Raw genomic sequence first — 14,847 nt, 5'->3', positions numbered from 1 at the left:
CTAGTCCCCAGCTTGCTGGCTAACAAGGCTCAAAGTATCTCCAGCCAATGAAAAGCTAGAAGCGAAGGGACAGGCAGAGAAGGCGGAGCGGAAAACCGAGGGGAAGAGGAGGATTTGCTGAGCTAATATTGTCCTCCCAGGGCCACCGTAGGGCAAGTCTCGAAGGGATCACATTGCCACAGGGGCGGAGCTCACAGGAAATTTAAACTGAACCCGCGGCTGAGGGTGCCTAGAGAATGAGTTTATAGTTGCCGGGGGACGGCGGCACTCGAGAGTCTTGGAAGAGCTCCCGCAGTCCGCGAGTGTAACACGGCGGCTTTGAAGGAGGCCGAGAAAGAGCCGATAATTTGAGGAGGGAGCCGGGCAAGGGTACGGGTGCCGGGAAGGAGAAGACGGGCTGAGGAGGCAGGCGGAAGGGTCGGAAGAGCTGCGGCGACGATGCGGGTCGGAAGGGGCCACAGGCATGGAGGGGACAGAGGTCTAAAGGAGGTGGAGGGACTGAGGGGACAGGAGCCTGGAGGGAGGCGCGCGAGTTGGGATGGACTGGGGTCTCGCGGAGCCGCCCTGCGGGTCGTGCGGGGTGTGGGAGGCGGGGGATGGCGTGGTGGAAGGTCGCAGACTAGTGAAGGTGCTTCGGCTGCTGTTTTGTGCTCTTTTCGCAGGCGACGAGTGCTTGGAGCCGGAGAGTTCAATGGCTGAGAGGAGGCTCCGGGCTCCGGACCTAGGTAGGTACCAGGTCCAACCTGGGATGCAAACTCAAAGTGGCAGCTCTTGCCCCAGAGTCTCTTGGGAGGAGAAGGCCGGGAAGTGTTAGCCTTATTGGGGTTTTCGGATTACTTAGTGGTTGTGTGTGTGTGTTGAGGAATGTCATGGATTGTTTAGGAATTCACGATAAAGGTCAAACGAGCTTTCAGTTTGATAATTGTGAACAAGGTAGCAGACAGATAGGAGTCAGAGTAGAGTAACTAAACCCATATTCATGGTTATTTTCACCATAAAATTCTGAAGTTTGTTGATAAGTTTACCCCCCCCCCCCCGCCCCCAATTGAGTCAGGTAAGTGTTTTAGCACACGTTCGCTTCCCTCAATACTCCCCTCCCCTCTCTAAGTGTCGTCTGGTTTTAGTTCTGGACTGTTAGCATAGGCGTTTGGTCGTTGCCTTTTGAACAGTGATGCGCTTTACTCAGTTATTTACGCTTCCTTCTCATGTCTTGTTGCTTTCTTCTGGATCTATTTCTCTTTTTGCTGGAGAACTTTCTCCAAGAGTGTTTTCAAAAGGAGTCTTTATGTGATAAACTTTCTGAGGCTTGTATGCCTGGGAATAACTTTATTTCACCCTTGTATTAAAATTCTTGAGTCAAAGTTTTTTTCCTTCAACACACCGAAAAATTACAGTAGTTTCTTCTTGCAATAAGTAGTTGCTGCTGGGAACTGATGTTAATCTGATTCTTGTTCCTTTGTAAGTGTTGTGCTTTTCTCTTTAGAAGATTTTATTTTCTTTATATTTGTTTTAAAAGTTCACTATAACATGGCTATGTGTCAGTTTTAGAGGGTTTTTATTTTCCTTTTTATTAGTTTTATGGTGACATACTTTAAAAGGCGAGGGTCTGTCACTCACACACACACACACACACACACACACACACACACAGAAGCTTGAGTAGGAGTTGCTCCTCCTTTCATACCTCCTGACCCCACTCCCTAGGGTACAAGCATTTATGCTCTTTAGCTATTTCTTCTAGTATTTACCTTCTGATTTCTAAATAGCATCTCCTACTGCTTTTGTTGTTTCCAATTTTATCTGTTGACTTTCTAATATGGAAAATGAGGATTTTTTTTCTGTCTCCCCGCTCCTCTCCACCACACGCAAACATAGACACGTTTCCCTCCTCTCCTCTCATCCTCCCAGTGTATATGTAATAATCTTTATTTAGTTATTTTTGTATTTACATTATTATGATTATGTAAAAGTTATTCACAACGGAGCCATATAGTAAACTATGAAGTATGCTTTGTTTTTTGTGTATGGATCACTAATTCATGTCCAAAGTCTTTACTAGAAGTGTAAACCTTCTCTCAATACTTTCAAGCTCATCAGAGAAACTATCAGTTTCTTCTTTGTCTGAGAGACGCCCCTCTGAGAGCATTGTCGTAGTACTCCACTCTGGTCCAGTTATGCACGAGGCCTGTTGCACCAGTTTCGTCCTAGGATCTCCCTTCATCATTCTGTGGAATTCCCTTTGCCTCTTTCCTGTGTAGGATTCCCTACCTTCTAAATTCCATATTTTCTTCTCTCTTTGTTTACTTCCTCATTTTGGTAAAGTGCATTTTTTGATTCTTTGAAATATGCCAAAGGTGTTCGTAGCTGGGATTACTTTTTACATTGATTTCTCTGTTTGGTAGTGGTAGTGGGTTCTTAGACCACATAAGTAGTATGAATTTGAATTCCAAACTCTTAGGAGGCCTGTGGTTATGAATTCTCAGTGAAGACTGTCCTTTCATGCAGAGCCTAAGTTAAGGTAGACAGTATTCCTTTTTGTCTCTTCTGGTCGATGGATTATTTTCTGGTGTACCTTTTCTCCTCAATCATGCGGGAGTTCTCAATTCTAACTCCCCACTTTAGGCTGGCACAGACCTTATCTCCTGTACCCATCTGGCTCTTCAGTCCCAAGCCCTTTGCCTTTAAGCCCGCACGCATCCTCAGGGCGGTCAGCATTCGCGTTCAGCACTATGGTTTTCAGTTTTCCCATCATTTTGAGCACTTGTGTTGTTCTCTTATTTGTTTTGTGGACTTAGCAATTAGATGAGATTTCTGTTTATATTTTAGCCGGTATTTTTAGATATTTTGTTTTAGGGGGGCTTTTAGATTATCTGGTCTCCAATATTGCCTGAAATGAAGCCACAATCCTCTTTCTCCTCAGTGTCCTGAAATTTCATGACAGTGCCCTGATGTGGGACTTTTTTCATTTGTGGAGCTGGCACTTGGTGGAAACTTTCAATCTAGAAATTCATTTTCTTTAGTTCTGGAGGTTGTTAGCATTACTTCTGTAATATTCAACCCCTCCATCTTCTCTCTTTTCTGTTTCTAAAACTTTTTTTTTTAAGATTTTATTTTTCCTTTTTCTCCCCAAAGCCCCCCGGTACATAGTTGTATATTTTTAGTTGTGAGTCCTTCCAGTTGTGCTATGTGGGACGCTGCGTCAGCATGGCCTGATGAGCGGTGCCATGTCCGTGCCCAGGATTCCAACCAGCAAAACCCTGCGCCGCCGCAGTGGAGCGCACGAACTTAACCACTCAGCCACGGGGCTAGCCCCAGAAACTTTTTATTTTTCTGATACTGGATCTCATGGACCCGTCTTTTGGGCATCTTGTCTTTCCCACCTTCCATCGATTTGTCTTTTGTTCTGTTCTATTGAAAGTTTCTTCAGCTTAATCTCTAATCCTATATTGAATTTATTTCTGTAACGTGTTTAAAATTTCCAAGAGCCTTTTCTTCTCCATATATTTCTTTTTTTTTAAATAGTCTCCTGTGTGTTTAATGGATGGAATGTATTCCTTTATCTCTCTGTGGATATTAATGGTATTGTTTTTGTTTGGTTTTAGTTTTCTTCTGCTTCCTGCATTGTCTCTAGTTCCTCTAAATTCTTTCTTCTATTTGTTAGCCTAATTTCTTTTAAGAAGCTTTCTTTACGTGTCTGATGATCTTTGATTACCCATTTCTATTTAAGAGGGAAGCAATAAAATGCTAACTGGAAGTTCATGAGAGGGGAGTTGTCAGCTGGTAGATATCATTGTAGGTAGTCAGGCTGGACCCTGGCAGTTTGGGGCATGTCTTAGTCAGCTCAGGCTGCTATCACAAACTGCTGTAGGCTGGGGGCTTAAACAACAGGTGTTTATTTCTCCTAGTACTGGAGACTGGCGCTGGCAGATTGGGTTCCTGGTGAGGGCCCTCTTCCTGCCTTGCAGTTGACTGCCATCTCACTGTGTGTTCACGTGACCTCTTCTTTGTGCATGTATGGAGAGAGAGCGCTCTGCTCTCTCGTCCTCTTCTTGTAAGGACACTAATCCCGTTATGGAGACTTTCACCTCATGATCTGTTCTGAACCTAATTACCTTCCAAAGGCTACATCTCCTAATACCATCACATTGGGGGTTAGGCTTCAACATAGGAATGTGGGGAGGCACAAATATTCAGTCCATAACAAAAGGGGATCCCAAATGTTGCTAATTTGTATGTTTTTGTCTTGGGCCCGTCAGTTCCCTAGAGAGGAATCCTCCAATCCCCTGTCTGAGAGTCTAAGTGTGGTTGTCAGCATTCTGGGGGCTCAGTGGGGGAAGAGGTCTTCAGGCCTCACTGTGCAGTGTACAAACATTCTCTTGATCTTCTGTGTCTTTATTGGGGCTTTATCTGTGCTCTCACCTGTGCTCATTGTTCCTCTAGTTTGGAGTTTTTTAGTCTCAGCACTGTTGACATTTTGGGCCAGATTCTTTGTTGTAGGGGGTTGTCCTGTGCTTTGTAAGACGTTTAGCAGCATGCCTGGCCTCTACCCACTAGATGCCAGTAGCAGCCCCCAATCCCAGTTGTCATAACCAAAAATATTTCCAAACATTGCCAGATTTCCCTGGGGCAAAATCTCCCCAGTTAAGAACCACTGCTCTAGTGTCTGCTGGGCTGGGAAAGAGTTCTGGGAGTCTCACTGTCCCTTTTAAAGGCGTTCGGATAATCCTCTTTCATCCCGCTGTTTCATTCTAGTATTCTGCTACATCTGGTTTCTCCAGTTTCAGGGCCTTTCAGCTCCAGCTTGCTTCCTGTTGGCTTCAGATTCAGCTTTCTCTGGTCTCTTGTCGGTTTTTCACTCATCCACCTGCTTTCCAGGTCCCAAAATTTTATGGCATCTCTTACCTGTTGTCGTCTTCTTGCCAATGTCTTTGTCCATTTTTATTCTTTCTGTGTCATTTTAGTGGGATTTGAGAGAGAATAAAAGTTCTTGTATTCATCCTCCACATTTATTCGGAAGCTTGGACCAGTATTTCCTCAAATATTTTCTTCTCTCCATTGTTTGTTTTCTTTCCCTTTGCAGTTTCTCTGATGTTGTTGGTACTTCTGTCCCTATCCTCTGCATTTCTTAGTGTCTCTGTTGTCCATTTCTTTGTCTTGTCTTGATACCTTCTGGAAGAGTTCCTTGACCTGATCTGCCAGCTCACACTATGTTGTGATATTCAACTCGTCTATTGAGGGTTTTTTTTTCCTTTTTATTCTTCATTTTTAAATAATTTCAGGCTTAGGAAAACATTTCAAAAGTAGTCAAGGGGTTCTTGTATACTCTTTACAGCTCTCCCAAATATTAACATATTATGTAACCATAGTACAATTAGAAAAATCAGGAAATTAGTATTGATAAAAAATATTAACTACTCTACAGATCTTACTCAGATTTTACTAGCTGTCCTCCAATGTCCTTTTTCTGGTTTAAGATCCAATCCAGAATCACACATTGCTTTTAGTTGACGTGTCTCCTTAGTCTCTTCCTATTTGGGAGGAGGTGTTCATTTTTCTTTGTTGTGCATGACCTTGATACTTTTGAAGGACAGAATGTCCCTCACTTTGAGTTTGTTTGCTATGTCCCCATGGTTGAATTCAGGTTGTGCATTTTTGACACAGAAGTGGTGTGACCTTCACAGTATGTGGTGTCAGGAGGCACATGGTGAGAATGAGGCCATTGGTCACATTAACTTTGATCACTTGATTAAAGTGGTGTCTATCAAGTTTCTCCACTATAAAATTACTGTTTTACCTTTTGTAATTAATAAGTATCTTATGGGGAGACATCCTGAGACTATGCACATATTGAAGTTTAAAAGAAAAATTTTTAACAACAGTTTTATTGAGATTTAATTCATGTACCACACAATTCATCCATATAAAGTGGTTTTTATTAGATTCACAGAGTTGTGCAACCATCATTGCAATCAATTTTAGAACTTTGATCATCCCAAAAAAGAACCATACCAATTGACATCACTTCCAATATTCCCCTAACCCCCCAAGCTTTAGATAACCACTAATCAATTTTCTGTCTATAGATTGCCTATTCTGAACATTTCATATCATTGAAATCATACAATATGTAGTCTTTTGTGACTGGTTTCTTTCACTTAGCATCATGTTTTCACAGTTCATCTATGTTTTAGCATGTATTAGTACATCATGCCTGTTTGTTATTGAATAATATTCCATTGTATGGATGTACCACATTTTATTTAGCCATTCATCAGTTGGTGGACATATGAGTTTTCACTTCTGGGCTATTATGAATAATATTGCTATGAACATTTGTTTACAAATTATTCATGTGAACATATGTTTTCCTTCTTTCTTCCTTTCTTTTTTTTTTTAGCTGAGGAAGATTCACACTGAGCTAACATCTGTGCCACTCTTCCTCTATTTTGTATGTGGGTCATCGCCACAGCATGGCCACAGACGAGTGGTGTAGGTCCGCACTGGGAACCGAACTTGGGCTGCCAAAGCAGAGCATGCCTACTACTAGGCCGTGGGCCAGCCCCTGTTTTCATTTCTTGAGTGTATACCTAGGAGTATAATTACTTGGTCATATGGTAACTCTATGGTTAACCTTTTGAGGAACTGGCAGACTGCTTTCCAATGTGACTGCACCATTTTACGTCCTGACCAGCCAAGTATGAGGGTTCCAGTTTCTCTACATCCTTACCAAGACTTTTTTATTATAGCTATCTTGGTGTGAATTGGTATCTCTTTTTGTTTTTGTTTTTGTTTTTGTTTTGAGGAAGATTAACCCTGAGCTAACTACTGCCAATCCTCCTCTTTTTGCTGAGGAAGACTGGCCCTGAGCCAACGTCTGTGCCCATCTTCCTCTACTTTATATATGGGATGCCTACCACAGCATGGCTTTTTGCCAAGTGGTGCCATGTCCGCACCCAGGATCTGAGCCGGCGAACCCCGGGCCGCTGAGAAACGGAACATGCAAGCTTCACCTCTGTACCACCGGGCCAGCCCCTCTTTGTGGTTTTGATTTGCATTTTCCTGATGGCTACTGATTTTGTGCATCTTTTCATGTGCTTATTAGCCATTTGTATATCTTCTATGGAGAAATATCTATTCATTGCTCATTTTTAAATTGGATTATTTATCTTTTTATTATTTGAGGTTTTCTAAACTGTTATTTTTTCACGTCCATTATCTCCAGTTGATTCTTTTCTTTACCTACTGTTTCTGTTTTATGTTTCTAGTATCCTCCCTTGCCTGTTTGAGGATAAAATGCTCTTTCTGTCTTGTCCATTACTTATGACAAACAGACCACCTATACCAGAGAAAGCATCTTTTATAGTGCTTACTTTGCTCAGTTGCCTCCTGTTTTCTTATAAGCTAATGTTCCCTTGACACTGTTAGCCACTCTGATTGGTAATGTGTTCCTGGAAGGAAGATGCAAAAGCTTAGGCCCTATTTTGTGCCTCTCTATTGAGTTTAGGGGCTAGGGGTTGGATAGAAGAGGAAAATCGACCCAAGGTGGAGGGCCCCTTCTTCCATTGTGGTCTCGGTCACTCCCCATTTGCAGCAACATTCTGTGTGCCCCTCCAGGACACACACACTGCTTTGTACTGTAATTCTGTGTTGCTTAACAACAGGGATACATTCTGAGATAGCACCATTAGGTGATTTCGTCATTGTGTGAACATGATAGAGTATATTTAGACAAATCTAGATGGTATAGCCTACTACACAGCTAGGCTACGTGGTACTAATCTTATGGGACTGCCATTGTATGTGTGGTCCATCATTGAGCAAAATGTCATTATGTGGCACACGACTGTGTTCATTTTCAAGAGCTGTCTCCTTGAATTATAATTACCTAACTCACCAAATGGATAGAGGGTAGGAAGAGAGGCTCATGCAGGTGCCAGCCAGCTCACTGTCCCCTTCACCCCATGTTGTCTTTCTCACACACACGTGCATATTCACCCCAAGCAAGGCTCCAGCCCTGCCCTACTGTTACCCTGCTGCTTCTGGTTGGTGCTCGGCTGCCTCCCTGATGCTGGCAACAGGCAGGTAGTGACCCACTCAGCACAACTAGAAGGCGTTCTCCAATCTATCAGCCACCTGCGAGTCCTGGCATTCTGCCGCTCTAGGCTTGCTGTTCACCCAGCCCCCCAGTGTCCGGTTCTGGCATCCATCTAATTCCTGCTTTCTTCAGTGGCTTCCCTAGGTTTAGGTTCTGTGGAGAGTCAGCAGGCCTTGTGTGTTTATTATCTTGTTTAGAAGTAAAAGTCAAAAAGGCTAATTCTGCAAAAGCCTACCATACAGATATTGAACCATTAAGTTGTACATCTGAAACTAATTTTGTATGTCAATTATTCCTCAATAAGAAAAAAAAGCCTTCTAGAGAAGTTGGCATGGGAAGGGATCCAAAATGGCTACAATTATAATAATGCCCAGGGCTACCATTCAGCGGGTACTCCTGGTATGGTTATACCAGATGTTTCTGGCCAGTTTCCCTTCTGCGTGGTTGGTGCCTGTTAGGTATTTGAATATCCGCAATACCAGTATCTGACACAATTTACAGTATTTTATTTACTCCATATGGACTGCCAATGTGGGCGGGTATTTATTTTCACTGTTTCAGAAGTGAGGAAATAGATTCAGAGATACTGAGTGAGACCGTTTCTCGCCCAGGGTTGCACAGCCAGTAAGAGGTAGAGGCAGGAGTCACAACAAAGGTCTTTTCTGTGAAACGCCAAGCCAACTTTCCAGTATTTTCTATCTCTGTACCCAGGACTCTCAGGAAGAGGGAGGTTTATGGGACCAGAAGGTAGGTGCTGGAGGGTCAGGTGCCAGCTGAGGGAGGGAGAGCAGGCTCTGGTGTAGGCACTGGGCAATGAGAGTGATGCGTAAGACACATCTCTTCCCCAGATAGTGCCCAGTCTGATGGGGAGGCCAGAGGTTCACGCCGAGAGAGTAAACAAGAATATGAAGCTGAAAATAGGAGAGACAGTAAGTAACGTGGAGCTCAGTAAGAAGATCGTGTCTCGTCAGAGCGAGCAGGCCTGACTGTGGAGGTCCAGCTGGGGGTCTGACTGGGCCGTAGGGCAGAGGGAGGCAGGGTTCGTGGGATCAAGGCGCTTCAGAGAAGTTTTTAAAATACCTGGTCCAAGCCCCTCATTTAAAGTCCAACAATTTTCTAACTTTATTTTGGTGTTGGCTATTCTGGATCAGTTTTTTCAAGTATGTGACCTGCTCTTTCAGTATCTTAGTTTTAAATACGTTTTTTTATTTCAGGAAAGTTTTCTTAAATTATAGATTTTAGTATTCTGGGGTTTTTAATTTGTTTTAGTTTTTATCTTCAGGGACTGTTATTATCTGTATATTACAACTTCTTTGCTTATCTTCAGTATCTGTCACTTTCTCATGAATCCTTTTTATCGCTTCAAGTTTTTTTTTTTTTTTTGAGGAAGATTAGCCCTGAGCTATCTGCTGCCAATCCTCCTCGTTTTTCTGAGGAAGACTGGCCCTGAGCTAACATCCATGCCCATCTTCCTCTATTTTATATGTAGGACGCCTGCCACAGCATGGCGTGCCAAGTGGTGCCATGTCTGCACCTGGGATCCGAACCAGCGAACCCCAGCCCACCGAATCGGAGTGTGCGAACTTAACCGCTGCGCCACCGGGCCAGCCCCTCTCTTCAAGTTTTAGCATTTTAATATGAAAATTTTCAAACCTACTACAAAGTCGAAAGACTTTTACAGTGAGCACTCATAGACATGCCACTTAGGTTGTATCGCTGACAGTTTAGTATACTTGCTTTGTCACAAATCTATCCATCTTATTTTTGACATGCTTCAAGTAATTTGTACATATTAGTACCTTTCCCTCTAAATAGTTCAGCATGCATTTCATTGACTAGAATTCCATATTTGTTTATAGTTTTTTCCTTTTGATGGAAAATTTATATACAATGAAACGCACAATTCTTAAGGGTACATTCGTTGAGGATTTCTTTTAGCTTTACTGAAGTATAATTTGTAAACTGTAAAATTCATTTGTTCTAAGTATACACTTTCAATGGTTTCCAGTTAATTTACAAAGTTGTGCAACTAACACAACAATCTAATTTTAGAATATTTTCTCCACCCCAGAAAGAACCTCATGTCCATTTGCAGTCACTCCTCGTTCCTGCCCACAACCCTAAGCAGTCTAATTTCTGTCTCTATGTATTTTCCTTTTCTGAACATTTCATATAAATGCAGTCATACAGTATGTGGTCTTTTGTGTCTGGCTTTTCTCAATATCTTTTTGAGATTCATTCTTGTTGTAGCATGTATAAGTAGTTGATTCCTATTTATTGTCAAATAGTGGTCCATTGCATGGGTGTGCCACATGTTATTTACCATTTTATTTACATTTGAATTGTTTCCACTTTTTGGCTAAAATGAATAACACTGCTGTGAACATTCTTGCGCAGGTTTTTACCTGGACATATGTTTTCATTTCTTCTGGGTATATGCCAAGGAGTAGAATTGCTGGGTCTTGTTTTACTGTATATTTAATGTTTTGAGAAACTGCCAAACTGTTTTCTAAAGTGGCTGCCCCGTTTTGCATTCCCACCATTGATGTATGAGGGTTCCGGTTTCTCCACATCTGAACTTCATGGGGGTGGGACACTAGTCTCCCAGCCGTCTTTGTGTGCCCACAGTCTAGCCGGGCGCAGCACGCAGAGGCTGTCGGTGAAGGTTGCTTGACTTGCAGGATTCTCTCTTTGCTCAGACTTCTCACTTTATTCCTCTTTCTTGTTGTTTTCTAGGGGCTCAGCTAGGAGTTTCTAGTTGTCTGGGAAAATGCCGGAAGAGCTCAACAGATGCTTGGAGGCCACCGTTTTCTGGAAAGTCCTTTTACTTGGATCTGCCTGCTGGCAAGAATCTCCAGTTTTTGACGGGGGCCATCCAGCAGCTGGGTGGGGTATGTAACCTGCTTCTCTCCTATGATAACTATGTCCCTTTGTGAGGTTAGGGCAGGAGCTGGAGAGGGTTATATTCATGACTGCTGGGTATTTTCAGTGGTATCACTACATTTTCCAAAGCGACTTTAAGTATAAACCATTTTTAAAAAATAAATGTTTTTCCTAATTAGAAAAATAATATCTGTTCATTTTAGAAATTTTGGAGAACATGGAACCATCATTTTGATGTATTTATTTTCTTCTGGATTCTTTTCTCTTCCTTCCTCCGTCTCTTCCTCCCTCTCCTTCCTTTCCCTTCTCTTCCCTTCCCTCTCTCCCTCTCTTCCTCTCTCTTTTATGGCTTTATTGAGATGTAATTCACATACCATACAGTTCACCCAAAGTGTACAATTCAACAGTTCTTAGTATATTCACAGAGATGTGCAAGTTGTGTGATTACACAGTCAGTATTAGAACCTTCCCATCACCCCAAAAAAGAAACTCCTCATGAGTCTGGGCCCGTGGCCGGGTGGTTGGGTTCACGTGCTCTGCTTCAGTGCCCCAGGGTTTTGCTGATTCCTGGGCGCGGACATGGCACTGCTTGTCAGGCCATGCTGAGACAGCATCACGCATAGCACAGCCAGAGGGACCTGCAGCTAGAATATGCAGCTATGTACTGGGGGCTTTGGGGAGGAGGAGAAGAAGAAGAAGAAGCAGGGGGAGGAGGAGGAGGAAAAACAAAGATTGGCAACAGATGTTGCCTCAGGCGTCCATCTTTTTTTTTTCCCCTCCCCAAAGCCCCCCAGTATATAGTTATATATTCTAGTTGTAGGTCTTTTTTTATTTTTTTAGAGATTTTCTTTTTCCTTTTTCTCCCCAAAGCCCCCCAGTACATAGTTGTATATTTTTAGTTGTGGATGCTTCTAGTTGTGGCATGTGGGACGCCACCTCAGCATGGCTTGAGGAGCATGCTATGTTTGTGGCCAGGATCCAAATCGGCGAAACCCTGGGCCGCCAAAGCAGAGCACGCGAACTTAACCACTTAGCCATGGGGCCAGCCCCTTTAGGTCTTTCTGGTTGTGCTATGTGGGACACTGCCTCTGCATGGCCTGACAAGTGGTGCCATGTCCGCGCCCAGGATCCAAATCAGTGAAACCCGAGGCCACCGAAGCAGAGCATGCGAACTTAACCACTTGGCCATGGGGCTGGCCCCTCAGGTGCCAACCTTAAAAAAAAAAGAAACCTCCACCCATTATCAGTTACTCCCCATTTCCCCTCAACACCCCAACCCTGGGTAACCACTCATCTACTTCTGTCTCTATTCTGTAGTTTTTTGTTTTTGTTTTTTGGTGAGGAAGATTGGCCCTGAGCTAACATCTGTTGCTAATCTTCCTCTTTTTTTTTCTCTCCCCAAAGCCCCACTACATAGTTGTATATCCTAGTTGTAGGTCCTTCTAGTTCTTCTGTGTGGGATGCTGCCTCAGTATGGCAGGACGAAGGGTGTATAGGTCCCCGCCCATGATCCAAACCTGTGAACCCTGGGCTGCTGAAGCAAAGTGTGTGAACCCAACCACTATGCCACCAGGCTGGCCCTGCCTTTTTTTTAATGGTTATTTTCTATGATCATGAAGACATTTTTGATTACCAACTTCTTGCCCATAGCCTTAAAGCATTAGCACTTTCCTTTCATTATTGCCCCTCATATGCATTATTTGTAATGAGAATGTAATTTTTTGAGTGGATTATTAATTTACTTAACTGTTACCCTATGGACATTTAGATTATTTCTAAATTTTAACTTTTATAAATAACACTGTGGTGAACAACTTTGGGTAAAAAGTATTTGCTGTATTTGAGTCCATTAAAATATTTTTAGGGGCTGGCCCTGTGGCCAAGTGGTTGAGTTCATGCGCTCCGCTTCAGTGGCCCAAGGTTTCACCAGTTCAGATCCTGGGCACGGACATGGCACCGCTCATCAACCTGTGCTGAGGTGGCATCCCACATAGCAGAATCAGAAGGACCTACAGCTAGAATCTTCAACTATGTATGGGGGGGCTTTGGGGAGAAGAAGGGAAAAAAAAAAGATTGGCAACAGATGTTAGCTCAGGTGCCAATCTTTAAAAAAATATGTATATATTTTTAAAGCATCTGCCATATGGTACTTTTAGTAAGGGGTTGATATGAGTATCTCTTGTGTTTAGAAAACAGGATGAGAGTGCTTGGCCCTAAAAAGGCTGGTAACTGGGGAAACTGCATGAATGGCCTTGGACTGCAGAGGCTCTTTGCTGTCAAACAACGGAAACTCGCACATGGAGATACTCAGCAGTGGGGATGGAGAAAATGAGGATTATACACCCAAACTGGCCCAAAATTACATTTTAAACTTTTAGTCTCTCATTTAGGCTTTGCTGTCTAAAAAGCTTCCCCAGGCGGACCAGCTCCAATGGCCTAGTGGTTAAAGTTTGGCGTGCTCCACTTCAGCAGCCTGGGTTCGGTCCCCAGGCACGGAACCACACTACTTGTTTGTCAGTGTCCATGCTGCGGTGACAGCTCACATGAAAAAAAAAACAGGAAGATTGGCAATAGATGTTAGCTCGAGGCAAATCTTCCTCAGCAAAAAAATAAATAAATAATAAAAAACCACCCTAGAATTTGGGCTTAAAACAACGATTTATTATTTCTCACTATTCTCTGGATTGGCTGAGTGGTTTTTCTGCTGGTTTCCTCAGGGCTTACTCCTGCAGCTGCATTCAACTGGAGGGCCAGCTGGGCTGGAAGGACCAAGATGACTTTACTCACACATTTGGCAATTGGTGCCTCTATGTGGCCTCATGCATTGTATGAGAAGCTTCTTACATACATTGTATTATATACACTGTCGTGTATACAGTCAGCTGGATCAGCCAATTACACAGTGGTCTCAGGCAGCTTTCCTAGAAGGTGAAGGGAGAAGCTACAAGGCCTGTTGAGGCCTAGGCTCTAGATCTCATACCTGTTACTTTCACCACATTCTCTTGGTCAAAAGGAGTCTGATTCAAGGGAATGGAAAAATCAGGCTCCACCTCCTGATGGGAGGAACAGCAAAGTCACATTGCAAAGGAGTGGGTTTGTTGGGATGAGAGGAATGTGTGGCCATTAAATAATCTACCACATTTATATAGGATAGTCATTACTTCATTCCTACGCTCTAGCATTTGTTTTTGCAGTATAGCAGAACTTAGACAGACGTACTCCTTCGAGCTGTAACTTTAAAGAATTTTTTTTTCTTCTTTTTTTTTAAAGATTTTTTTATTTTTCCTTTTTCTCCCCAAAGCCCCCCGTACATAGTTGTGTATTTTTAGTTGTGGGTCCTTCTAGTTGTGGCATGTGGGATGCCACCTCAGCATGGCTTGATGAGCGGTGCCATGTCCGTGCCCAGGATTTGATCCGGCGAAACCCTGGGCTGCAGAAGCGGAGCACACGAACTTAACCACTCGGCCACAGGGCTGGCCCCCTAAAGAATTTTTTTAATTGTAGTAAAATGTATATACCATAAAATATACCATTTTACCCATTTTTAAGCGTACAGCTCATTGGCATTAATTACATTCACACTGTTGTGTAACCATCACCGCCACCTCTTCCAAAAACTTTTATTACCCCAAACAGAACCTCTGTAACCATTAAGCAGTAACTTCCCATTTCCCCTCCCTTCAGCCCCCGTTAAGCCTAATCTCCTTTATGTCTCTATGAATTTGCCTATTCTAGATATCTCGTGTCAGTGGAATCGCTGATACTTGTCCTTCTGTGTCTGGCTTATTTCACTTAGCATAATGTTTTCAAGGTTCATCTATTTTGTAGCATGTATCAGAACTTCATTTCTTTTCATGACTGAGTAATAT

The 14,847-nt window shown here is 43.0% G+C and overlaps 1 protein-coding gene across 13 annotated transcripts in view; it reads left to right on the top strand.

Annotated features, from left to right (window-relative positions):
- The first annotated feature begins 133 nt into the window (after positions 1–133).
- Positions 134–14,847, top strand: part of DBF4B (DBF4B-CDC7 kinase regulatory subunit) — a 31,463-nt gene continuing 16,749 nt past the window's right edge. For 2 of the 13 annotated variants that reach the window (XM_070561796.1, XM_070561793.1), the window contains exons 1-4: positions 187–444; positions 663–725; positions 8,944–9,024; positions 10,832–10,986. In XM_070561796.1, the coding sequence (XP_070417897.1) occupies positions 692–725; positions 8,944–9,024; positions 10,832–10,986 (270 nt within the window). In that variant the 5' untranslated portion in view covers positions 187–444; positions 663–691. Of the gene's footprint in view, positions 479–662; positions 726–8,943; positions 9,025–10,831; positions 10,987–14,847 lie in introns of all 13 variants that reach the window. The other 11 variants (XM_070561802.1, XM_070561799.1, XM_070561794.1 and 8 more) reach the window with 10 other exon arrangements.

This window comes from Equus przewalskii, chromosome 10 (genome assembly GCF_037783145.1).
Source record: "Equus przewalskii isolate Varuska chromosome 10, EquPr2, whole genome shotgun sequence".
Taxonomy (NCBI): domain Eukaryota; kingdom Metazoa; phylum Chordata; class Mammalia; order Perissodactyla; family Equidae; genus Equus; species Equus przewalskii.
This window is presented reverse-complemented; position numbering and strand designations above follow the sequence as displayed.